The following is a 27,391-nucleotide window of genomic DNA, read 5'->3' on the forward strand; positions in this document are numbered from 1 at the left end:
ATACCACTAATTATTTCTTGTTTTCTCTATCCAGCGTTTTGACAGTGTTGCTGAAATAGTAGAGAATCACCAGCATACCTCCTTGGTTCTAATTGACAGCCAAAACAACACAAAAGACTCAACAAAACTGAAATATATTGTAAGAGTTTCTTAACTGAACTGAAACTGAAATGCTGAGATGAAGACTTTTTAATCATTTGCTTCAACACCCCAAACCGTGTGGATCAGGAGTTTAAAAGAACATCCACAGTGATGGAAAATACTCTTTAACATCTACTGAGCAGTAAGATATGCAGTTCAAGTCCAACTCTGTCTCTTTACAAAAAAAAGCCTACTTAATACAAGAAACAAAGTGGATACACGGTCATCTGTGACTTCCACCTGTGACAACATGGGTATTGAAAGTCAGGTGAACAGTTGCGTACCACAACCTTGTCCTCTGACTGCTATTTAAAGATGTATTTCCCCTAGGACATTCTCACTTGAAAAGTGAGAATATCCACAGTGGTCTACTTGTTCCATTTGTAAAGATTACCACACATCACTGCTCTCAGTAATTTCTTTGTAAAGTGCACATCCTCAGAAATAAGAGCAGCTGAACTTAATGTACTGCCATGTACAAGCAGGAACTGAGACTGTACTTCACATGAATAAAGCTTTACATGAATAAAGCTTTACAGCAATAAAGCTGTCAATGGTTTAGATTAATGGACATGTTGTCCTTCCTTCAGCTTTACTCTCTCATTAATATTTTTGTTTGTTTTTTCAAATGTGCAAATAAAGTTAAATATTGTAAAGTCAACTGTGTACAGAAGCACTGCTAAATGAGTTTTCTTAGCATCCTTCCAGTGAAAAAGCATCAACTCACTGTCGTGGATGTCTCTTATATAAATTTTTTTGAGCTCCTTCACAAGCCTCCTGTTGTTACAACAACTGTTTTTACAGCTTTAACACAGATATCTGACTTAATAGCTCTCAATCTTTTGTTTTTATTGTTGGAGGCCCAAACACATTGCCAAACTAAATACCAACTCAATTCTTGCAGAATTAATTTAGAGATAACAACAAAAAAGCCTGATCTATCAGAGTGTTTTACTTCTTGCATTATTGACAGCAGTGTCATTTTCACAAAAGATCAAGTAGTTAAAATGAAATTTATCAATACATAATTGCTCTAGTAAAAAAATTCCTAGCAGTAATGGTTAATTAGTTCCAAAGGTGTTTGATTTCCTTTGACCTGCCAGTTCATCTATCTTACAGATATTTTCCAAAATTGAAACACTGTTGTTGTTTTGTTTGTTTGTTTTTGTTTGTTTTCCAAATTAGACAGTGTTCTTTAAGTTCACCCACAAGGCATTTGAGGCAAACTTCAGCATGGACTTGCAAGGTCTCAAAAAGTCACTTACACAGAGAGTATTATGCAGCTGGTTCTCTGAAGCTTTGAGCAACACCTTCACGTAATGCACCAATCATCTAGAAATAACTGCTTCCTAATATGGTGATGTGCAGCACCTGGCTGTTTATGCTCTTTTGCAACACAGATAATACTTATTCCATCTGTGATGCAAATGAAAGCCCAGCAGGTAAGAAACTATGCATAGACTTTTCACAGGTCTGCTTGCTATAGGACACTTACTTTACAGTCTTACATACACACTGTGTTCAGTATATTGCTCAGGTGATAGTAATTAAACCAGTATAACTAGTCTAATGTTTAAAACATTTAAGACTGTGAAGTCTAGATCTCAGAATTAACAAAAGACAAGCATTGGTCTCTGCAAGCTTAATTTACTCCTTGTAGGTGTTTACTCTGGGAGCATTTAATGACAATGGAAAATACTCTGTGGAAAAGCACTCTTTCAGTATTTAACTTTGTGTTCAGGGGGAGTCCTTGCCTTACTCATTCATCTACTGCACATTATTTACACTGTTCTTAACACACCAGTTTCTTGTTCCATCTATATAACACTCCTCCAAAAGGAGGCTCCAAAAGTGCTTACATTCTTCCTACACTTCTTTCTGATTATAAGGTGTAACATCACCATCATTCTAGAAAGGAGGAAAAAAAGGATATAAAAAAAATGGAACGATAGGCTTCCTTTTGAGAGAGCAAATGCCAAATTTTTCAGGGTAATTGGTGATACTGAGTCCCTCCTATACTCAAAGCAATGCTCCTACTGCCAGTGAGCTCCACACTACTTCATAATTTTGTGGATGATTAATAATAAATGTGCTATGGATAAACATTCAACTCTACATTCATCTGCAAACCCTTATTTATTCCTAGCCATTTTCTACGCTGTTATGGGGGTAACTTACACTTTCAGCAACAAGATGAGGCAGGGAGTAAGAAGGCAACATCGTCTTCCACAGAGTAACTGATGATGAAGTTTGCTATGTTAAAATTTCTAGTGATATGGACTCAGCAGTCACTGCTGAATCTTGAAAGTGGCAGCTCACGTGAAATCCTGCCCCAGAAAGCTTCCCCTACAGCTGGTGAAGTACCCACAGCTGCCAATAGTTAGTGTTGGCAGGTGTTTCATCAAGTAGCAGGTGTTAGCCTGACTTCTGACAGACGCAGCAACAAACTTCTCTCCATCTTTGATATGACTACATAATTTTTCTTCCAAACAATTGACGTTATGTGACTAGCAAAGAAACAAAGGAAAAGTTAAAAGTGGTGAATGCCTACCTGATACAGAGAACATACAGAATACTGCAAATTATTCCTATCAGTGTTGTTCCACGAAAGGAGCACTTGCATCCTCCAAATTCCAAATGTTCAGACATGCAACTTACAAAACTATATTCTTCCTTCAATTTAAAACACCAGCAGCAGGCACAGATTCTTAGGAAGTGTCGTTAAAATAATAAAAATAAGACATCTCACATGACAACAGCCCCAGAACAATACCAAACTTAAGTTTTTTGTTAAAACACTGAAATTTCTGAAGGAGAGTAGCCATGATCTGCTAATGAGCACACATCTTGCAAAGAATACACAAGCGACTAGACTTCAGGCCAAATATATATTTACAAAGCATTTCCTCAGAGGGAAAAACACTGACCTTGCACTTGGATTCATTTATATGTTTCAAAATTCTGTACCCAAGTTAAGGCTTTTTTATTTTGATACATGTTGCAATCAAAACATTTTAAGATAGCTTGTAAAGTCAAGCAGCAAAAAGCAGCACTCTTCAAATCAGGTTACTTGCAACCTTAATTGTGTAAAACAGACATACACAGTAAATATGCAATTGTTTACTACTTTACCATATGGATTTATGTATTTTATTTGGTTCCTGTATGGTACTTCAGGATAAATCACAGTTGTATAAGGAAGTAATGTTGCTTGAAGGACATTTGTAGGATACCTTTCCCATTTAATGAAGATAATATGGAAACAAATACCACAGGAGTCAGGCAGCTGAAAGGTAGCTTTGTATTATTAAGGCAGTTAAACATGTTTTTGGAGAATCTACTGCTGCATCATCCAGTGCAATACTCAAATTGCTTAAGCCAATTTTCTGCTGATGATCTTTGTGATCATAATTTCATGGAAGCCTAACTTGAGATTCCTTGAAATCAGATCTGCAAAAGTACCAAACTTTTAGGACCTCAAATGAAGAATTATAGAAAAAATCATAAGAGAGAAAGGGCTCTATATTCAGAACACTTGGGCAACATGCATTAAATTATGCAAAGACTTAACTAAGAGTAGGGAAACAAAATATTAATCACAATTCTCTGCAACAAATGAGATGGATGGCCATGGATAAAGTGACACATGACAATGAATTAAGATTGCAAAAAGCAACCTTATTTCAGCATTTTTAACATCACAGTATTCTTTTTCGTGATATTGTTTAAGGTTCTGCGGAAAAACAAAATCCAATCACAGTTGTCACTCTCATGATTAATCAATATAAACAACCTTCTAATTGTAGAACAGAATTTCTATCTCAGTGTTATGCAACTAGTAACAAAAACTGCTTACCCTTGGTGAAATTGCAGTGAATGCATTTTAGAAACAAACTTCATTGATATTTCTCCCAGAAAGGCAATGGCAAAGCTCAGAATTCAGGGGTTCAGTGTGAAGGCTCTGCTACAGGAGAACAAGCTGAAGCAGCTAGAAGGTCCTTCTTACCTTCTTTTTTGTATTTTCCTACTGGTGTTTATTTCTAACACAATTTAACAACAGTAAAATAGATTTCTAAAAGCTCCTTGCCAAATTCACATCAGAACTCAAGCCCACCACTGTAAAACAAGTCCACTTTGATACAGGAAACACACCAACTGCACCCAACCCACGCTGTCTCATGTACTTCATCTGACTCCCATATAAATCTCACTAGCTACAAAGCTAGAGTGGATCTTCCTGCCAACACACAGCAAGAATCTATCTTCTGAAGTAATTCTTTCAAAAAATCTAACTCTGCTGCCAGTGACATCCCTAAGAGACTCGTCATTGTTTCAGCAGTAGCACAATCAGTCTTGACTTTTACCTTAACAGCCACTGAAAACTGCAATTGCACTTGCATACAAACTAAAGCCTCCGTGATCCAGGCCTCTCCAAGACCAATAACTGTCAATGCTGACAGTTTTTCCATCAATACTCTGGGAAGCTGACTTACACATACAACACGTAACCTTGCAGCCCTTGGGCAGAATTTTGTGACTATGCTATCATTGCTGTTCTGTACAGCACTGTTACGCAGCCAAAACAACCACTGCCAATTCCATTTGCCTGCTGACAGCCATAAAGCTGGCTTTAATTAAACACTGCCTGTATTCTTCAAAAAGGGAAAATCTGGACCACATTGGATAAATAAAAGTACCTTCCGTAGCATGTTTAGTTCATCACTCTAAACAGCCTCAAAATCATCCATCTGACCTTGCAGATGTTACCTGTAAGAGTTACTCTAACTTTTCCTTGGTCATGTCCTACGGTCTTCATGATGAGGCACACCATCACATATAAGGGAAGCTGGGAATTGTAAACTGCTCCATCTCTGAACTAAACTGCTTGAAAAGGCTAACAAAAACACCAGGTGCCATATGCTAAGGACACTCCCACATAAGTCTGAATTTCACCTCTAAATATAGTAAACACCATGAGTAATAAGAACCCACATTTGTATACTCTCCATCACCATGGCCCAGCAGCATATTCTCCTTCCTTTATTTCTAAAACAATAAAGATGAAGCAATTGGGTTCCTGGGAACACTATTGCTCTACTGATCATTAAAATAAGGACAGAATAACTGAAGCCTTGGTTTTGCCAAATCTCTAGCAAAACAAAAGGCAGCTCATCTGAACAAGCAACAGCAGAAAAATACTACATAATCATTACGGGGAAAAATTATATATAAAATTACAATGGCTACAGGCCTGAAATAGTGCTTTGCACTATTAGCCTTCCTATAGGATCTGTGACAGACACAGAATAAAATAAAAGTATTTTCTATAAATGTTCACAGTCATACTTGTAAACACAAATTATAGCAAATTTAATAGTGACAGAGTCAATACAGATTAGGAATGTTCACCATTCTGAAACACCATATACATTAAGAATATATATATATATATACTGTATATTTTCAACTGATTTCATTCTCACGCTTACTGTATTAACACAATTGTAACATTTTATTAATTTATATGAAAAATACTTCACTAAGAAAGTAGACAAACTGCAGAGAAATAGTACAAGTGTCATGTGCATAGCAATATAGCTTAAAGCATTCACATATGGCTTCGTTTAAATGAAATTATTGGGGAAATGGCCCTGTTTGGACCTATGGTTACACAGTTGACATAATGTTAACTGCTTCACATCTTCTAGGCACTTGCTAAAAATAGTGTTCAATCCCTGAAAAACAAAATCAGGAGTTAACAAGTGAAAATAACAACAAAAAACCCCTGGAGAACAGTTGTGTGTAGCTGAATTTTTTTTTCTTTCAAATTGTTTTTAGTAGTGCATGCACAGATCTGAAAAAAAAAAAAAAAAAAGAAAAAAAGAAAAAAAGAAAAAAAAAGGTGATGGGGAAGGAATAATTTCTGTGCAAGAATTATACCAAATAGCTGAAAAGTATAAAAATATTTACAAGTTTAGATCTTTTAAAATATGTACAGAACAAAAGCCCTGAAAACTCATTTCATAGAATAAAAATATAGGACAGGATAGTAGTAACAAAAAATAATATATATTTGTATGGAATTGTATTTGCAGTTAGTTACAAGTTACCTAAACCACAAAGTTCCTCAATCTTTCTAAAAGCTTGATGGCAACAGAGAATCTGCTTTTCCTTTTAAAACACAAGCACTTTGCTTTACTTTTTAAACTTGTTACAATACTGAAATACAAAACAATCTGTGTATCATAATTCAATTTGAATCTCTTTCTAAAAAGGCCCAATGCATGATATTTTATTGGTATGGGTCATCATTACACTAACAAATTCCAGTCTCGAGTAGCCTCCATCAGATGCCTCTGTCCATGTCCTACCCAATTATCCTGATTGTCAAATATTCTACCACAAAACCAGCAGCTAAACTTAGCTTTCAAGGTATTATCGGAGGTAGTTTTCACAATCTGGTAATTGTTTTTGCTAGTCTTTTTCAGTGTCAATTTTAACACAAACCTTTCTTTTACAGGGCTAATAGGTTTTATTGTCCTGTGCCTCTTTTGAAAAAGATTATCAGTAGTTATGTCCAAATGATTGCAGAAAGCTGGCTCCAAAGCTTCAATAGTTCTTTTTGACAATGAAACCTTAAGAACATGTCCCTTAAATTTAGCAACGGTTTTCATTACATTTACAACTTCTGGAACATCAGCGTCAGGATGGTTAAGAACAACAACTGGCTGATTTCTCCGAGGGCATTTTACAAGCTGTTTAGAATTAAAAGGAAGTAGTTTCAAAGTCCTCACAGTATCTTTTGATGCTCTTTGTCTGTATTGGCCACCTGATTCACTAACGACTTCACCTCGATTCTTTTCCTTACACTTTCTGTGCAACACTACTTTCTTTCTTGGAGGTTCTTTGCAGTTATCCTTATTTTTCCGTTTGAAATTCTTGCTTCTTTGCAAAACTACAGTTTCTGAATTCTTAGGCTCACTCTGTTTTAAACGAGGTTTTCCTTTAGCAATTCTGTTTTGGGTGCTCCATGAGGACTTCTGACTACAAAAGTTATTCCTGTTAGCAGTTATTATTTGTGTACTCTCAACAAAACCTTTTTGCAACCATGACCCTGCAGTTCTGGTAGAATACACAGGTTCTACAGAAGGAATACAACACACTGGATTAGAACTCGCCGAAGAGGCATTTGCTGGCATTAACCTACCCGGTAAGATTAAGGCATCATTAGAAGTAAGATCAGTCTGTTTCTGCGCTAGTGCAGGAGTAAGGGACTGTAAGCTGCCCGACTGTACTGAGGGCACTGAGTTGTTTACTGACTGGTTTGTTTCAGCCAGCATATCTGAAGTCTTAATTTTCAGCAAAAGCTTTTGTTGCATGACTCCAGTTTTCTTTGGTTGACAATTTTGATAATGAGCATTATCCCGAAAAACACTACGTTTATGTACTACAGGCTTGTTTGGTGTCATGCATTTCAGAAAAACTGCCTGCTGTCCATCAGGCAAAAATGCATAAACATGCTGTTTCTCTTTCATCTCCTGTTGTTCTGTTGACTCTTCTGAACCAAAGACAACATCCTTATGCTCTGATAATGCTTTCACAGAAGTTCTTTTTACAGATGACTCCGATAAGTTTGTAATTACAAGTGGTCCTTTGGATGACATGCTATTTAATGAGTCATTTGCTGTACTATATGTTCTCCTCTTACAGCAACTTCTTACACTCCTGAAACTGTCATGCTTCCCATCCGCTTTTGAAGCTGGTATGGTTATTTTACCATATTCTCTGGATGCAACTCTGCCTAAAACCTGAGAACTATCACTAGGGACATTTGCAACCGCTCCAATTGACCCACTAAAAGTCAGAATCATTCCAGGTCCTTTATTTATAGCAAAAGACGTAGGTTTCGTTGCATGATCATCTGATGAACTGGTTGACAAAAGAGATTTTCCTGAAACAACCTGTAGTCCAGGCTGGTTAGCAAGGTGCAAAGGAACAAAAAATCTTGATGGAGGTGGCTGAACTAAAACAGTTTTCTTCTGTTCCCGAAGGATTGGTGAAAAGCTGGTAGGATCTGAAGTTGTAGACTGCATTTTATCTTTTACCAGTCGCTCTGTTACAAATGCATCTGTATCATCTTTAAGCAAAGCACCATCTGCAGTTCTGCATAACACATCCATTCCCTGGGAATCAAGGTATGTTCTGGGTGTCTTTCTCTCTTCTCCACAATGCAAACCTCCACGTGTGCTACATCTTGTATTCAATTCCCTCTTACATAAATGAAAGTCAGCGTTAGTAGAAGGCCTTGGAAAACTACATGTGGTTGCTGAGTTTTTTAAATGTGTAAAGGCTCTATTCCCTTTCTCTTGACTGGAAAGCAGCTTGTCAGAATGAAGTTCTACACAGTTATTCAACTTGCTGTGGGATTCTTGCTGAGGAGTTGCTTTCACTTTTAACACATCTTGTAGTAATTGGTTTATTTCAGGTGATAAATAATTAGCTGCCTGTTCACTCTGCAGTGAGAAAACAGACATGATTTTGGGCATTAGAACTGAATTAACACAATCAGATCCACTTTCTGGGAATTCCCCAGCTTTGCTTGTGAAGTCTTGATGCAAATTAGTATCCAAATATTGTTGACCATTATGCTGGTCTTCCACAAAATATTCCCTGTCAATAACAAATTTAGATTGTCTGTTAAGAGACATACCATTATTCTTAGTGTTTATGTGTCCATAAGTTTTAATATTTGATTGGGCTGATACAGTGTTCTCCAGTTTTAAGTCTTTGACTGAGTCTGAATATGAACTTGCAGACTCATCACTCTTCTGAAAATTAACTGTTTGGCTGGATATAAATTCTTTAGATTTGTCATCTGTTGACATCCAAACGCTACACTGATTATCCAAAGTGTCCATTTTAGAATAATTATGAAAAGACAGCAATCCTTCATTAGAAGAATCAACGGAAGGTGAATAATACAGATTGTTAGTTCTGTGATTATTGTTCAGGCCACCATTTTGTATTTTCAGTTCAGGAAAGAAGGGTATTTTCCAAGGGTCACAGCATAGTGTATTCGTAACAGGAGGTGATAATACCTGAGGATGACTTGAAGGACCATAATTTCTCCATGAGATATTACTTTGAGTTCCAATTTTTGTCACCTCATCACATGGAGATACAGGAGAGTTCAACTTCATTGGCAAATTACATGAATTTTTTCCTACAGCTACATGAGAAGGTGCTACAGTTTGAGAAACACTCCTACCATACAATAAAGAGTTATTTTGTTTTTCCACTTTTGCTTTTCCTGAATGAGGAGCAGAAAAAAACACAGAAGTTAATGGGTGAATGGAATTGTTCTTAAAGGTTGACTGATCAGTTACACGGGGTATAGCACCTGAAGACAAACTACAAGGATCAGCAGTCTGTGGCAAAGGAGATGTAGAGCAATCTTTAATAGGATCGGCTTTCTGACCCAACAAATGCAAGTTTTGCTTATTCGTAGGTAATAATTTTATAACAATATGTTGTTTCCCATCTACAATTTTAAATCCCATAAATTTAGCACTGTAATTTGCTGGTACAGATATTTTATTGTTTTTGATCATCAATACTGCAGGCCCATGAACAGTATTTTTCAATGATCCAAGGCTGAAACGTGTTCCATCCTCTGCTTTATTATACTGTGCAGTAGTAGCAGCATGCATTGCACCTGTGAAATTCTTTTCAGTATATGTAATTTGATCCTTTTCTTCATTTGCTTCCACAACTTTCATATACTGGTTGAACTCATCCAATTTTGGTTGAATTTTGTTCACAATTCTTAGCACTTGTGAATTTTTTTCTCCAGTTTTGTCACTTCCACCAATTATTTTTTTTCGCCTCCAAAGAGGCTTTTTCGATGTTCCCGTTTTATACCTTCTTAACACAAGCTTTAGTGCTGCTGGAGTCTTCAGTGTTCTTTTTTCACATTTATCCCTTTCCAGTTTTTCTTTTGTACATAAATGATCTCTATGCACAGCTATAAGGTGTCTTAAAATATAATCTTTCCGTGGTGTGCTGTAATTGCAAAACTGACATCTAAAAGGAATCAGACCGCTATGGACAAGATGATGTCTCTGGAATTCCTCTTCTGTATAGCTTATATGATGACATTTGCCACATTCATATGTAATCCCATTATGTCTGTGAATGTGCTGAACAAATGTGCCCACATCTTGAGTGGAAAACCCACACTTTTCACATTGGAAGTGACCATTTACACAGTGCTTTGATGTAAAATGCTTTGTCAAATCCAACAAAGTGTACATCTGCTCATCAAGACAGAGCTCACACTTTACTAAAGTGCTGCGATGGGTGAGTCTATGCTGATTAAAAGCCTGAAAGTCATTAGCTGAGAAGTTACACATTTCACAAGGATACACAGGCAACTCTCCAGAGTGTAACAGCTGAAAATGTTTTTGTAGATCATTTGGGCTGTATCTAACATTGTCCTCACACTTTGTACAAGTGAAATGCAGTATCTTAGCCACAGTTTTCAGCCCTTTTCCAAATTGCACTTCTGTTTTATTCCGTACATGGCTTCCCCCTGAACAGTCAAGATTGCTTACGTTTACTTTCTCCAGAGTTAAGGACTTCCTTGCAGTTTGCTGTTTACACTGAAATAGTTTTCTGAATTTATCAATTTCATGTTTCATTAATACTTCATTTGGAATGTTCACCTTGGGTAAATCAATTTTTACATTTTTCAGTTCACAGGAGAAACTTACATCCAAAACTGCTGGTCGAGTAGTCATATTTAAAGGGTCATTCACTAGTGCATTTTCCAAACTAGTATCCGTACAAAGATTATTTGCAGCATCATGTTTTAACAAATTAATTTGCTTTTTATCACGAGAAAACTGGTCCTGTTCGGATGGCATGATTTCATTTGTATTATTCTTCCTCAAGTGAGTTCTTCAGATTAGGCTTATTTCCTGTAGTAAACAAGTTTATTGTGCTGAGTAATCTTCAGTGTTCTACAACTTTCCCATTTTATTCTCCTGAAATTAGAAAACAAACACAGTGAATTACAGTTACTTTTAAAACCAGTGTACTAATGGAGATATGACATCTACATACACACAAATAAAGAAATCACAATCATCCACAATTAATATTTCACATGTCTACTTATAGCATCACAAAGTCTGAAGCAATCAATGGATAAAGTCAGCTTTTGTTTCTCACTGTTTGTGGATATAAATTAATCATTTTGAAACAGGAGTATGACTGACAACAGTACCTCCCCATGGATTAAGAGGCTCAAACCAGTATGGTAAGCATCACTCTCTCTTTAGAGGCTATACTCACAGTTAATAAATGCACAAGTTTCTACTCAAACAACACTCCCACATGGCAACATAAAATCAGACGAAACAGACTAGCACCAAAAAAATCAACTGGACTTTGTAAAGGAACAAGAACTGTTTCTTCCCTACTGATAACAGTATTTTCTTACTAGTTTTCCATAATAAAGAACTAATAGCGACACTTTTCTTTACTAGCAGAAGTTAGTGAAGTGTTGGCTGAAATGTGATCAGCAGCCTTCTCTCTGCTATTCCCTTGCCCACCCATAAGCAACACAGACTTGGAACTCATTAGGTCACCCTGTTTATTCATTCAAACTGCAAGAATGATCACATCATCTCCCTTATTCACATTCAAACTGCAAGAATGATCACATCATCTCCCTCATTGTGATGGAGTGCAAGAGCTGCCTCAGAGTTCCAGGCCATTATAAACATCACCGCTGAGGTCTTCCAAATATTTTCCCATATCCCTGTGAGAAGGAAGTATCTAACATTCAGCATGTAAGTACCCAACTGAAACAAACTGGACACTGAAAAATTTTCCAGGTCATGCTCACATACCATAGCAGCAATAAAAGTAAAACAAGTGTTTGGCTTTTTTTTTTTTTAAAGCATATGCTTTATTACATGCCTTCAAAAAATATATTGGCATTTCTAAGTAATTCTTGAAAATGATAGCCAAAACATATCTACACTTTATGCAGAATTCAATATTAGATAAAATTAAACTGTGTTCTTCAGTTACAAGACATGCAAGATTCTAACTACATTTTACATTTAAAAAACAAAAAACTGCAACCCACAGACATACACATACTTGCTATGAATATCTGCAAACTAAAATTAAACACTAAAGATCTAGGATATATTTATATATGCATTATATATATAAAACATATTTATTTGTGTGTGTGTATGTATGTATTTCCAGTCTTCCACACAGGAGATTAAAACCTGGGATATGCTTGAACCATAAGAACAGAACAACTCATCCACGTTATACTCAATTTTCATGGAAAAAGTACTGTATAATAATGCCTTCCTCTTGCCAGCAGTAAATCTGTTATGCAAACAGGAGCAAGTTAAACTCTCACATAAATAACAAATGTTATTTTATATTTATATTTATATAAAAACTCTCACAAATAACAAACAAAAAGCAAAGTGACCAAAACACAACCTGGACTTCTTGGCTGAAGAACTTCTCAAATACAGATATGCAACACATGAAAATTACAGGCTGCATCAAACAATGTATCATCCTGATAGCAGCTATCTATCATTCTGTTGTACTGTCAAATACTGAAATATGAAATATTTATACAATTAACACTATAAGAAAATCACAAGTGAATGCAGTGGCTGCAGGAATACACTGCAGGCTTTTAACATGGAGCCGATGAGGTCTCTCCTAAGTGGGTAAAACATTTATGTTCAACAAAGAGGCTCAAGAGAACACATTCAAACCTGACTCAAAAATCATCTTCAGCCAACCAACCACACACATTAGAATCAAACTTTGTTGTTATTGGGAAGGACGCAGTTACTGACAAATACCTGCAATATAGCATATAAATTAATTCACCAGGGACATCTAATTAATAAATATCCATCAGTCATTCACAGGGATCTTTAAATTTACATTATGGAAGTAGAAGTCAGACTTACTCAATTAGAAAAATGACTTCAATTCTTCAACAGCCTTTTAGACATTTTTCCACACAAATAGTAGGGGTGAGACTCAGAAAAGGCCACAGTCAGGAGGAATACTGAAAAGTGGTCTGGAAACAAAAGGACAGATATTTTACACATCCTTCCCAATGGCACAGTGAGTGCGTTTTTTAAAACACTGAAGAAAACTGTAAATATGTATACTACGTATACTCCCAGGAGAGAACACCATCGAATACACAACAAATTCTAAAGCTGTAGCTAGAAATTCATGGCTAGCAAACTTCTAATCAGGTGTATTATAACATTGGCTTTAAAAATACCTCTCAAATGTTCCTAACTGTTCTAAGTATAAATGTACAGTCACTTAAAAAAAGCAAAAGGCAGCAACTGCTATTTCATTACTTCAAACTCAGAAAAAAATTGACTTCTTCTTAAGCCAAAAGTATTGTAAAAAACGTAGAGCGTTCCTACAGAACTTATTACAATTCTCTAAATAGGCAAAAGACATAAAGAAAAAACAAACATTACCTGCATAATATATGGAACATGTGGATAATAAAGCACATCTAGTAAATTCATTTGTAAGCATGAACCAAAGGTAACTGATATGGAAAGAAACCACTAGGCAGGAGCACAAGTAACCACGTGAGACCCAAGCCTCAACTTTCCTCCCCCAAAACTGCCCCAATACATCAGTATTAGTCTGTTTTAAAAGGATAAGGAGGCAAGGCTTTAGCGGTACACTTCAACCTAGCAACAAATGAGAGTGAGAGCTCTCCCAGGTCGAGGATTTTTTACATCTACTTTTACTATAAATCCCCAGAAGTTCCAAACACACTCCCAGCAGTCAGCACCGCTCGGAGCTCCGTAGGTGCGCAGCGTGAGCGTCACGGCGAGGCGTTACGCCTCCCAGCACTGAACAGACATCGCTCCTCACGCCCGTCCGGCCCCACCCGTGCCCGCCGCCCATCCACCTGCGGGGAGCGGGACCGCACTCGGACACGGCCCGCTACGGCTCTGCCCCGACGTCCCCGAGCCGCTCCCAAAGCCCCAGCACCGCGCACCCACCCGCGGGCAGCCGCCGCCGGCTCCACCAGACCGCGTTCCCCCTTATGGGGAGCACCGGGCAACCCCGGGGCAGCCCCGCCCCCGTCCGCCGCGGGGGCGCACACGACCTCGGGGGCACGGCGCCGCCGCTCGGCGGAGGGACACGGCGCGGCCGGCGGCGCTGCCACGCGTTATTCCGGTGCGCGAGCTACGCGCAGCCCCGCCGCCGGCCAGAGCCGCGCTGCACTGCCAACTTCCCACGGTTGAGGGGAGCGCGGGACTATTTAACAAGTCAGCCCCAGCGCAGCTTCCTGCTCTACGAGAGCTCCCGTCGCCCGCTTCTCTCCGCCTTTCGGCCGGCCCTCCTCCGCCCCGCGCACCCCGCGGAGTTACCTCGCCCTTCTCCATGGCCCGGCGGGTCGCCGTTGGCGGCCATAACAGTTTCCATCCGGGGACTGCGGAGCTGCGAGCCTGGCGCTGGGGGCGGCCGCCGCGGAGGGATACGCGTTCACCTGGTGCGGGAGGACGGCGGCCGACGAGGCCCACGGGAGGGAGAGCTGGGGGAGGAGGCGCCGCCCGTGGGCGGGAGCCCTGCCGGCCTCTCCTCCTCTTGGGCTGAGGAAGCTGGGCTTCCTGTATCGCCGCGTTGGGTCGCATCGGCCTGGTGCCGGCGCGAGGCCTGCAGGCCAGGTGGCACCGAGCAGCCTGGCGCCAAGGGCATCTCCTGACATGGATGCGCGGGCTGCGAGTTCCCCCAGCGCCCACAGCCTCACTCGCAGGTCTCTGCCTAGCAGGTCTCCGCCTGGCATCCAGCGTGGGCAAAGGCTTGCTGACCTGTACCTGGAAACGGACAGCAACGAGAGTGTTCTGAGCATTATACGTGGTTTGGTTCATTGATCTGTTGTCACATGTTCAAAATTACGAAAAAAAAAAAAAAAAAAAAAAAACCAACAAAAAGAGCTGGAAGTCACGACAAAAGGAATGCTTACTTTATTAGACCCAATGGCACTGATATTCAGAAGAGCTGTTGTTCGTAGCAGAGCACTATGACCACTTGGGCTAAGGCTTAAAAGCCTGTAGAAAGGTAATAACCACCACCAAAGTGCTAGGATATATATGAAATAGGGAATTCAGATGTACCATGGTGAAAAACAGGCCAACAGCTCTGGCAGAAAGGAACTGTAAAGACAAATTGCGAGTTAAAAGTATTTGTGCACATGCATATAGTAAGGATCCACTTAAAAATGAACATATTTTTAATACTACATTCAATGTGACATCACTTCTTTCCCTTGTGTCCTTTGACTAAAATAAAAAGAATACAATCCATTTTGGGGTGGGGTTTTTTTGGCCCTAAAGAATATCTTCAGGAACAGAATTATATCACTGATGATTCTATTACACCCAAATGAAACAGTCTGTGCCAAATGCACAAAATGTACTCATTATTTTTATGCAAATCTTCAAATTGTTCTTCTGGATTTTAATTAATTATGGTTTTTGTTTTTTTTCTAAATAGAAGTGATTAGTCAAAATACAAATATGTGCTCATACTGCTTTGGAGGAACTGAAAACTAACTGCAGCTGAAGAAAAGAATGAGAAAAAGAAAAAAAAAAAAAGAGAAACAGACTAATTCTGTCTACAGCCATAAAGTTGCAAAATATAATAAGGAAGAATCACCATGATAATTGACAAGCAGCTACAGTTGAATTTGTGTTAAAATGTTAATTTTCCTTATTTGAGAGTGAAAATAAGCATTGTAGTGTCAGTTACATGACCCAACAAAATGTATGAAGACATACATAAATATTTAATCTGTGCTGTATCACTTTGTAATATAAATTCAGACAACATATGGATGTCAACCACAGGAGAGAAAAAAGATGACACCCATAAGATGACACAAACAAGTGAAAGGAAACCTACTGCCTACAATAGGGGTAAAGGAGGAGTCAGAAGTCAAAACACGTTGCTATCGCAATAAATTTGTATAGTAACATCTGAAATAGTGAAAGGTGACAATCTGATGAAAAACAACAAAAAATGGCCAAACGCATCCAAAAAATTGACATTATGTAATAGTTTCTCCCAAAATTAATGAAAGAGTTTTTTAGTCATATGAGTTAGCATCCAAAAACTCCTCCAAAATTAAGTAAGTATTAGTCAGTAAGCTTCCCATTTTGTGGAAGTGTTAAGAACCCCTTGTAAACCACAACACAAGCAACTGTTTAAAAGAAGGTTCTCATGCTGTGCCATCATTCTAAATCCATATGCTCACTACTGAGGACATGACCAATGAATGAAACTGCCATCTGCAGAACAAAACTAAACCAAAAGCCACCAACAAATCCCAGTTCAACTGCAGTCTTCTCAAGTGTTTCAGAAGCACATGCCCAGTGCTGGGATAGCACACACATTTTCCAAATATCTTAATGCTTAATCAAACCTCCTGTGGCATCAGGCATGAATTGTGGTAGAATACATGAATGCAAAGTTAGGTATTTTTAGGACTTCAGTATCATTTTAAGAATTTTTTTTTTCCAATTAGCATTGTGCACTGCCCTATTTCAAGGATCAAATGCTGCTTGAGAACTAGAATGTTTTTGTATTCTTTTTCTTGAAGACAAAGATCACACATAATGCATCAACATCTGGATGCACATGTGTGCACCACTGGCAAATTCAGAAGATCGTAAAAAACAAGGGCTGAATCCCCAGAAGCCTGTTTCACTCTTTCATTCTTTTTCAGAAGACAAATTTAATTCAGTCCACTTTTCTATGTGAGATCCTGCAAAACAGGTGTTCAGCTTCAGCTTCAGGAAAGTCTATGTTCTCTGGAACATTACATTTCCCATAGCTGTTATTTTTACGAGAAATTTTTTTTTTTTTTGCTCTGGCATCTGCAGTCAGTTTTTTTCTTCTGAGTACTGGCTGTTGTTCCCAGAAACGTGTAACTGTGCAGTATTTTGGAAACTTCAGCTGTATTTGTACATTACAATTACTCTGTGCATCTGAAAGAACAAACAATTACCAACTTTTCCTTACATATGCCATTAGCTTTTGTTTAATCATTAGAGCAACTAAGCATAGGTAGAAAATCTCTGTAGCCAAGGTTTCAAAAGTAATAGAAAAAGCAATCTCCCTAAGATTGCTAAGATGCTAAGGCATTGAAGTCTTCAAAACTTATTTAGAGCCACACCATCTCCCAGAGTCAATCCAATCCTTACTAGGACAAAACAGAATAAACGCATTTTCTTTGACCCCTTGATGTTGTCTATCTGTAAGATCAGAATTTTTTATTTACAGGTCAATACAAGAATTTGAAACAACTACCTAGCAGTAAGATAACTTGGCTCACAACAGATCTTCGCTAATTCCTAGAAACCAGATATTCTTAAAGGAAATACCAGAGGCATCTCAACTCTTTTTTCTTTGCTTTTAATTCAAAGACCACACTCGAGGCAGTTGGCCAACCAACGCAGTCTGTCAATCCCCACCTATAAATTTCCTTCATCTATGTTTAGTCCATGGTCTCTTTGTCCATAGATTTCCAACCTCTACCACTTGTGATACTGCCCAACCAATTGTATCACAAAGATAGATATCTTTTTTGCTATATTTTTCATGAATATATTCAGAATTTGGTTCTTTTAAAAAAAAAAAAAATTATCTCGAGCTGTTCTGGTGATACAAAGTAGTAGCTGCTATTGACAAACAATACACAACAATATAGTTTACCTCATTACAGATAAGCTAGGAAAAATATCAGTGCATTAAATTTGATAAAGTTTATCTTTTAAAATATATTGAATGCTGAAATAGATAACTAGATGAGGTTAAATTTTACTTACAGAGTTACAAAGCAACCCAGAACATTTTTTGCTGTAAACAAGGAACATTTTAGCCCACGTCATAAGAAAAACATCAAAAACAGGAAGTCTCCCAGAACTCTGCAGAGCCAACACATAAAAAAGGGATTAAATGAGCACTCAGAAAATCAAATTGTGAGAGAAAAAAAACAAAATGAATCATTAGCATTCTGCAAATACAAACTTGTAAATCTTTCTGTATCAGAGTCCTTTACAGAAAAAAAAAAGACTGTTTTACATTGTCTTCAAGTGTCAGTAGAAAAGATTAAAAAACAACAAAAGGATTGGTAACTAAATCAATAAGACCAGGACTAAGCATTCTAATTGAATAAAGAATGAAATCATTACATGAGATTAAGAGAGTTACACTGAGGTATAACTGTTCACTTAAAACAGAGGATATTTTTAACAGGATTTCTGAGGGCTATGAACTATTAAACCTGAATTTCATACAATGGAAATAGAAAACTCCTAAAATAAGGCACAGAAAACAACAATACACAGATTTATAATATAGTATTTTGGAATTTAAAGTCAATTTTCTTGAAAGTTACCAGGAAGTCTCACAAAATTCTGTTAAGGCCTGCACATTCCATACAGGAAACAGAAGAGTGAAACAGAACCATGGTAAAATTTTATGATGACAGTGTTATTCAATTCACAATCTTCTGCGATGTGCTGCAAACAGTGTTTGTGATGCTGAAGAAATGGACAATAAACTTGAAAGTGAAATGTACAAATGAGTGCAATGTCAGTATTTACATAACAAAAAGCAATAGTAACTTTGTGTAGGAAATCATAGATTCCAGAATGGCTAATACAACCCAGAAGAAACATCTTTGAAATGTGATAGCCTTTGATAATAACGTGTGCAGACCCAGTAATAATCGTAAAAGAAAATAGAATATTAAGAGCTGATAGAAAGAGTAGAGAACAAAACAGTAAACATCACAGTGCTACCACATATAGCCTTGCTATGGGGCCAGTATGATAGAAGCATTATGAAAAAGGTGAGCAAAGGCTGATGCATCACAATTTTGTATTTAAAAAAAAAAAAAAAGAGGGAGAGAAAGTTAAAAGGCATGAAATTAAGTTATAAAAATCCCAGTTCAAAACAAACAAGCAACTGAGGGCACATTCAGGAAATATCCTCTCACAGCAGCTATGGATATCAAAAATTTGCATGCATTTGAAAAGCTATGAGACAAAATCACAGAAAAAAAAAATGAAATTATTAAAACAGAAAGGTACAGCCTCTGAATCAAGACGACCCTGAGCCTCACTTGCTACACACAAAGAGTGCAAGCTGGTAAAGTAGCACAAAGCATGTGCTCTGCTCTTCTACAGCTCTGCTGAAACATGCTTTGGGCCAGATGATGCTCTGCTACATAACTCAGTACATCAGTTCACCTTTTTAATTACTTTAATATACTCACCAAACAGTTATAACAGAGTATCCCACGTACATTTATTCTTACTGCAGATTTTCAGATCACTTGCATCCACAGAGTCTGCAGCACGACTAAGCCAAAGCTCTTAAAGATTTGGATCTTCTTTTGAAACCTGTGGTGGAAACCTCACTCTGCCTTTGTGTTATGTAAAATAAGAGATTATTTCATTGTTACCATTTGGGGGTGGAGGGAGATTCCAGACAACAGACAGAAGAGGCATTCCTGGAAACATGAAAAAAACCCCACAAAGTTTATCACTTTGTTTACAGCTCTATCATAAGTACCTCAATCAAGACTAATGTGCTCAAAGATAAGACTGATTGTGTTAAGTAGTTTGCCTTGCTACCAGAAGTAGAACTTCCACATATCTATTTCTTGATTAGGCAGTACTAACACCACTGAATCATTCTCTTTATTCTATCTTCAGCTAAATTTAGTCATATGAAAACTAAAGAGTTTGCATTGTTAAGTGAGGACCAGACTCTAGTCTCAGTGTATGTAAGTGTCTTTAGGATGAGTCGCAGTAACAGCTATGGTCAGACAAGCTAATTCACAGCAGAAACCAGGGCCAGAAATGAAAGTGGCAAGAGCTGGGAAGCAAGGCTGAGCAGATCAAGGGCAGGATTAGGAACCAGCACTGAGAGGAAGAGGAAATAGGATGAGGTACAGAAAGCAACAAATTGGATCAGGACTTAAGGCAACACTCAAGACCAAGAATCTAGAAAGAGCATCATTACAACTAAAAAGTATTCAGCTACCCACACATCCTGCCCCATCTCCCATATGTTGAGATAGGTTACACTGATCAGCTAGCTCAGATGTCAGGCCACAGCCTTCTGAAAAAAACAATTAATGGACAAACAAATCTCCCTGAGAAAGAGATGCCAAACTGACTGTGGGAGACACTGACTTTGTGGCTTTCAGTGACAGAGCACTGAGCTAGCAAGATTAGTTTTGTAACACAAGAGCATCTTCTGCATCAGTAGATACTAATAGAGGACCCCAAGGAAATTTTTGTCAGTAATGAAGCCACATGTAAGCAGGAAGATGCAATCTCAAATGCCTGGGTGAGACACGAGATGGCCTGGCAAACATAGAAATGTTTAATGCATAGAGAAGCTGAGGGAACAAGGCAATCTCCATGACTTTCTCAAGATGGGGAAGATTTTACTCTTGGTGGAACCAACTAGAAACCACAGACCATTGCATATACTGTCTTTCTGATGCAACATTGCAAAATACTTCCTGACTACTGATATTGCTTTCTTTAGCCAGATCAGTGTCAATTTTCACTACAAAATGTGCAGATACACAAACCAAAAGATTCAAAATCACCAAGTTATTCTAAGCCATAACATAGCTTCTTTGAGATTTACTGATTCCTGGATCACTTGCTATTTACTAATTCCTGAATGTCTTTTCCAATGGCTTTCCTATTTTATCTAGTCTTAATCTGTTTTATTGGCTCCCAATGAAGCTTAAAAATGGAACTTTAGTCATTATTATATGACTGATAATAGTAATCTGTTGATTTTATATGGTCAGCAAGTCTTTAAATCATCTTGTGTTTTGTGTCTTTAACTGTCAAATTCTCCTTGCAGTTCAGGCCTGGCAAAGATGGTAGCACAATAGAAGTTTCTCTGCATAAACCCCCAACAATGTCATGCATCTAGTCACACTACAAATGATTCCAATTTCCACATTCATTCATCCACCTTTGGCATTTTCACTGAGATCATTAGTATCAAGCAGTGAGTTTTGAAACGTGGAGGTAAAGATCAAATTCTTTTTATGCAGCATTCCTGGTCATATAGTACCAGACTAATTTTGAAGTAGAAACATACAATGCAAAACCTTTCAATCCCTTGATAAAATGCATTGTCTCTTTCTGGGTATTTCAGAAGATGCATTGGAAACAGCAGGTATCAGGTTGCTTTTTAATTGCGCACTGTGGCCTTGGATTTCACTGCCTAATGACTGGAGATAAGTTATCCTACCTTGATGCAGTTCACAATAGGGTCAATAAAGACTTTTTTTTCCCCCGCTCCTTAATCCATGTGATGTGTGTTAGCTGTTATTTTAGTTCCGGATCCCACAAGGCTTTCCAAGCAATTCTCCAGACAAGCATATTGCACCCATCCCTGTTTACAGAAACAGAGCAGACTGTGTGTGTGTGACCACGTTTGTTGTTCTGTTATGAAGTGTCGCTGTACAGGGAAAATAAGTCTTTAATTAAGGGCAGCTGGCTCTGATATTCCATAATACTGACTACAATTTTCAGATACAGATAGGGAAAAATCAGGGATTTTCCTCATCCAAACTAAAAATCTATTGCTAGTTTACCTCTTCAAGACAGAGTATCTCATCCCTCTCAACAGATCAAGAAAACAACTAAATTGTAACTATTTTAAAATCTTAAATGCTCAGTGTTCATATTAAAAAAGAGTTTTATGAAAGAAAGCCAAGAAACATCCACTTTGTTACCATTTCGTTCTGCATATCCACTCAACCAATTGATCTCGTGATCTTTGGTAGCTTACGTATTAGCAGGCGATAAGGGCGAGTAGCCAGATGTACGTGTTTGAAAAATAAGAGATCAAGGAGGGAAGTATAATATTGTCATTAAAATGATAGCTCCCACAAGCAAAATCTAGTCTTAATAATTTCCCATCTCAGTTTTGAGTTAGCTTTGCAATGCTATTCATTATCTGTCTTTTCATGAAATCTATTCCCTCAATTGAGTTTGACCATTGAATTTTGTTTGTAAATCTACAAACATTAACTTGCTAAATGTTTGTAGAAAGAGACTGCAGAGATTAATAAGGCAAAAGATTAGGAGTAAGGAGAGTCTGAGTCCTAATCCCAGTTGAGCCATTTATGGCATAACCTTGGGGAAGTTACTTGACCTTCACGTTTCTCATAAAACTCTGCTGGAAACTGGATACCTCCTGGACCTCAGAGAATACCAGGCACATCTGCTGAGGTCCTCTCAATTAGCAACCTCAGAATAATGGTAAGTGGGCTTGCATTATAACTGTGGGGTGCTATGCACATAAATACAGTTGAGGATTAATGACCTTTCTTTCCCTTCCTGGCAGGGCAAAACTGAAGTTAAAAGGTGGACTACACACCACACTTCGTGTCCAGTTGGTGGATATGTCATGAAAAATATAATGGCACACAGGAGGCAATTAGGTTTAAAAGGATTCCAGCTGTTCCCTTTTACCCAGCATTCTCTTGCACTTCCAGCAAGGACATTTATCAGATTATCTGATTAGAAAGATTAGATTTATGTAGCAAGACTCTGAACTGCCTCCATGATGAACTTGTTGCAGTTCATTATTATGGGATCAGTTCCATGCAACTGGAAGAGGCATTCACTCTGAGAATGTGATGAACCTCAACTTTTCAGTACTGTGGAAGTCTCAGCAAAAAGTATCTAAGCAAAGTTTAGGATAAAGGGCATAACAGGAAAGACGCAAAAGAAGAGGAGGGACCAGGGAGATTTTGTTAGGGAGCTACTGATGACGGGTTAGACCAGGACTGGAAATTGTTGAAGCAAATTCAAGAGGGGAACAACAAGCCATGGGCAGGAGTAGCGGGACATTATGACTAGATAAATTACTGAGTTAAAGATAGTAAGACAAGCAGTCATAGCTAAGGAAAATGAGAGGGAGGAAAATGTTACTGACAAGAACCGGAAGGGGCAGAGAAAAAAACTGGAATTGGTAATTGAAGAAGCTGAGGCAGAAAATTAGAAGTGGTGAGAATCTGAGACACAGCCAAGTGTTTGTAAGCGAGAATGAAACCACAAGCCAGTGACAGAAGTGAGTCAGTATGTTGCTGATAGAATGACTCTCATTTGGGGCACTTTTATTGAAGTTGGGAAATCATGTTTTAAAGCGAGTCCTTAAGACTCAAAGAATAACATCACTAAAGTGCCTCTGAAACCCCTAGTTTCACTTCTCTGTACAGATGTCCTGTGATGCCACCCTTGTTCCAATTTCAGAGAACAGCTCACCGTAGATTTGAAATAGGCTGTGTAGTGAAGAAGGACACTGTTTATGAGCCAGGAAATGTGAAGCGGACAGGACAGGGGATTACAACAGTAGGGACAGTTAATGCAGCTGCATATTATGCTGGAAAACACAGCTGTACTCTTTCCTTTTCTAGAAGTCCCCTGGTATGCTAACCGGTCCACTGAAATACCCTATTATCTGTTCAAATTTTCAGTCCTTTGTTATCTGAATAAGACAGAATCAGTCTCAATGCTGACAAGTACACAGCAGTTTAATCTGTTATCCGTGCCAATGGGAAACATTGTTAATATGTACGACTGAGCTACCACACAATTCTGGGAAGAACTATTTTGCAATTTTCTTAAACTGGGCACCCAACAACAGTTCCAGTTGTATCTCCTTTTTGCCCTTGTTCCACTTCCATAAGTGAAAGACAATACAACCTAAAAGACTCTGATAAGACAAGTAATAATGAAGAGATAGATGTCGTAAACATCAGGGACGCATAAGGACATTCACACTTGTATTTTCCTAAAGGATTTAACTAAAGTGCAGTGAACAAGGTACAGGTAAAAGCATCATGCAGAGCAATGAGAAAGAAGGAACACAAGGAATAGCTGTAAACACTGCTCTTCCCATGTGCTGAATGAGGCAAGAAATCTGTAAGAAAGCAAGCCAGTCTGTTAGTGAGTTTTGGTCAATCCTGTTCCAGACCACATTAATGAGTTTTGAATGAATTTCATCCCATGTCATCCAGCTCTTGGATAAAAGGACAAAATGAGCAAACATTTTCTTTTTTTTTATGTGCTATTCATGTCATTATCATTCTTTATGCAGAAAAATCATGATCTATTTAATTTTTTTCATATAGATAATTGTTTTGCATATACATTCTTTCATTTTCTTATTTAGTATTTTTCCAATAATTCCTAAAATTCCATCTCTTTTTTAGTGGCTACTCAGCATTAATTTCATACTTTTATTTGGTAATACTTTTTGGTAGGGTTTACCTACCAAGTATTCTGAACCATACCAGTATTCATCATCACGTATTTAAAGTCGAGATAGATTTTATCATGTGCAAATATTTACCTTCACATATGTTTACATGAATTTCATTGACCATTTAGTCACATGATATTAGCATGAAACCTTTCCGCATCTTTTAACAACAAACTAGAGGTTCTTTTGACTTTTTTTTACTCAATACCATCAGCAGATTTTCACTCTCTTCTGAAATCATTTGTCAATAATGCTCAGTAGCGCAACCCCCTTGGGAGGGTTTCAACCTCCCTTTGCCAATGAAACTGGCCATTAATTCTTACCACTGCACCTTTGCAGCTTCCCCATACCACTCTTTACCACTCCCTTTCCCATCTTCAAAGCAGGGAGAATACTTTTTCCCTCACTCTGAGCAGCAAGAACTGCGTTTCTCAATCTACAACTACATCCTCTATGAAACAGTCTTGCTTCCTTCTCTGAGTTTGATGGGCAGGAAAAGCAGAAGAAAATGAGGATGCTAAGAAAGCACATTGCATCATCAATAATTGTATCAAGGGCTTGATACATACAACACTCAGATAAGCTCTAAATATATGATGGATATTTGCCTTAGCAGAAGCCAAGAAATAGTTAAGATAAGTATGCCAATTCTTTTAATATTTCTGCCAAGGAAGAAGTAGTCTGAGAATGGTGACATGATATATGAGGCAGCCAGATCAAAGTTGCTTCATTTTAGAAGGAAGCAGCAAAGATACTTGTGGAAAGTTAAAAGAGTGGATATGATTCAGCCTGTCAGTATATGGTTCATTCCATCCCTTGCTTGAAAATTTAAGGTCAGCCTTTTTATTGGTAGAAGAAAATTATGGGCAGTAATGTAAAGTGGAGGGACTCGTTCTCAGCAGTAACAGGTTTACTTACCTTGGATGAAAGAACCAAGTTATCAGGTACTTTTGTATTTGCACTCTGAATTAAAAAACAAACAAAACCACACGCACACAAGATACAAAGCCAGAAATATTTCAACGTACAGGAAGAATAAGTTGAATATAAAAAAAGAGGTATAGAAAAAAATATTGTATATGTTAAGAAATTCCTAATCTCTCTAAAGAAGTCTATGTATTCAGAGAAGAAGTGCTAAGGATGGAAGATCAGTATAGAATAGGTAGTTCTTGTGAGCTGTGATTTTGGCATTCTGGAGTTCAGAAATCCTAGCAGAAAAAATAACATCTATGCATTGTTCTTAAAAAGAAAATCAATAAAAAAGGAACAAAAACAATAATAAAGTAATCAAAAGTGCCCACGTGTTTTTTCTCCACTGTAGCAATGAGAAATCACATCTTTGTGAACATTTTGCAGATTGAGAACACAATTATGTAAAAGCTTCTAAGAGCATTTTCAACTCACACAAGTAAAAGCTTGCACGAGTTGCACATTCATTAATGTAGGTAACAAATTCAGTGCATAATAAGGAAGACTGAAACCCTGTTGAGCAGTAGAACAGGTTATTTTGGCATCCCTAGCATCGATTCTATTTTGATATGTTGCCAACAAGGCAGTTGCAAGCAACTTTCCAAAGCTGCAGGTTGTGATACCCATGTTGCACTCAGCTGAGCATAATGTCCCTTTGTTTAAAATATTTGAAACAATGGAAAACCAATGCTTCCAGAACAGGTCACAGGAAAAACTGGGTCAGCCACACTGCGTGTAGGGTTTTACAAGAGTTTGATGAAAGTGGTGGAGGTCAAAGACTTTGACAGCATGACATAGTCAAATGAGAGAAACACCAAGGAGTGTTTATCAGACTCTTGCAAAACCCTACAGACATCATGGTTGCAGGATATCTAAGCCATTACATAAGGCTGTTTGCTTTTTTTTTTGTTGCTGTTTTATTGCTTGTTTTTTAAATTAAAAGAAAGCAGAGGTTTTGGACAAAGCATTAGCACAAAACAGGCATATAACAGTTGCCATGAAACTGCTTCCTGCTGCTTGGTTACTCTATATCTATTGGTTGCAAAAACAGGATAGTACAACAACAACAAAAAAAAAAAAAAAAACCCACAAAACCAACCACCTTTATCACAACTGTCTTCTAAGAGCAACATACTGCAATACACTGACTATAAGATAACTGCCAAAACATGACATGGTAGTATGGGGAAGGGATGAAGTAGTTTTCCAGAAATAAAACTGTGAGCTCTAGCTTGGGCATTATGATCTGAAGAAATGAAACTGTGAGTTGAATACTTCACAGAAGGGATTAATCAATACCAAAGATTTCCTGGAAAACAAGTCTCATTCTGTGATAATATCTCTTCCTTGGATCCAGTTGGAAAGGAACTGCATCTACCCAGGCATGCATAAAAGCCAAGTTGCATCAGTCACTGTTTGAAATGGCATAGCAGGACCAGCAGGATGAACAGTAATCAGCCTATGCTGAGTGGAAGAATTTCTATAAAATAAGGAAAGTTAAATAAGTAAGGAGTTTATGCCAGCTTGAAGCTCACTAGCCATTCTCAGCTACAGAGGTAGTTGCACTAATCAGAAGTGAAGCATTTCTCTGCCCCATGGGTAATGCTCAGATAAGCAGTGGATCAGGAACAGACCATGCCAAAAGGCAGGAGTTCATTTCTTTAAGTGAAAGTCTTCTATCTTAGGTTGCATTGCAAGATTTAATGCAGGCAATTCAATACTAAAATACAAATGAAGAACTCAAGAGATGGAGAAAAAATTAAAAAAAAATAAATAAATAAAATCAGGAGAGATTCATTAATGAAGCCATCTGATCTTTGTTAATGCCACAATGGTTGTTGTCAGAAGAAAGGACTGTTCCCCA

General features: G+C 37.9%; 2 protein-coding genes across 10 annotated transcripts in view; one reads left to right on the plus strand and one right to left on the minus strand.

The window, feature by feature from the left end:
* Window positions 1–802, plus strand: part of BLNK (B cell linker) — a 93,101-nt gene extending 92,299 nt beyond the window's left edge. For all 5 annotated transcript variants that reach the window (XM_052676606.1, XM_052676607.1, XM_052676608.1 and 2 more), the window contains one exon: window positions 35–802. In XM_052676606.1, the coding sequence (XP_052532566.1) occupies window positions 35–154 (120 nt within the window). In that variant the 3' untranslated portion in view covers window positions 155–802. The remainder of the gene's footprint in view (window positions 1–34) is intronic.
* A 4,828-nt stretch (window positions 803–5,630) lies between these two features.
* The window catches only part of ZNF518A (zinc finger protein 518A), a 36,755-nt gene continuing 14,994 nt past the window's right edge, over window positions 5,631–27,391 (minus strand). For 2 of the 5 annotated variants that reach the window (XM_052676600.1, XM_052676599.1), the window contains exons 3-5: window positions 14,610–15,056; window positions 13,164–13,276; window positions 5,631–11,186 (exon numbers count right to left, since the gene is read on the minus strand). In XM_052676600.1, the coding sequence (XP_052532560.1) occupies window positions 6,453–11,066 (4,614 nt within the window). In that variant the 5' untranslated portion in view covers window positions 11,067–11,186; window positions 13,164–13,276; window positions 14,610–15,056 and the 3' untranslated portion in view covers window positions 5,631–6,452. Of the gene's footprint in view, window positions 11,187–13,163; window positions 13,277–13,697; window positions 14,104–14,143; window positions 14,356–14,609; window positions 15,057–27,391 lie in introns of those variants that run through there. The other 3 variants (XM_052676603.1, XM_052676602.1, XM_052676601.1) reach the window with 3 other exon arrangements.

This window comes from Tympanuchus pallidicinctus, unplaced genomic scaffold, assembly GCF_026119805.1.
Source record: "Tympanuchus pallidicinctus isolate F22 unplaced genomic scaffold, pur_lepc_1.0 scaffold16, whole genome shotgun sequence".
Taxonomy (NCBI): Eukaryota; Metazoa; Chordata; class Aves; order Galliformes; family Phasianidae; genus Tympanuchus; species Tympanuchus pallidicinctus.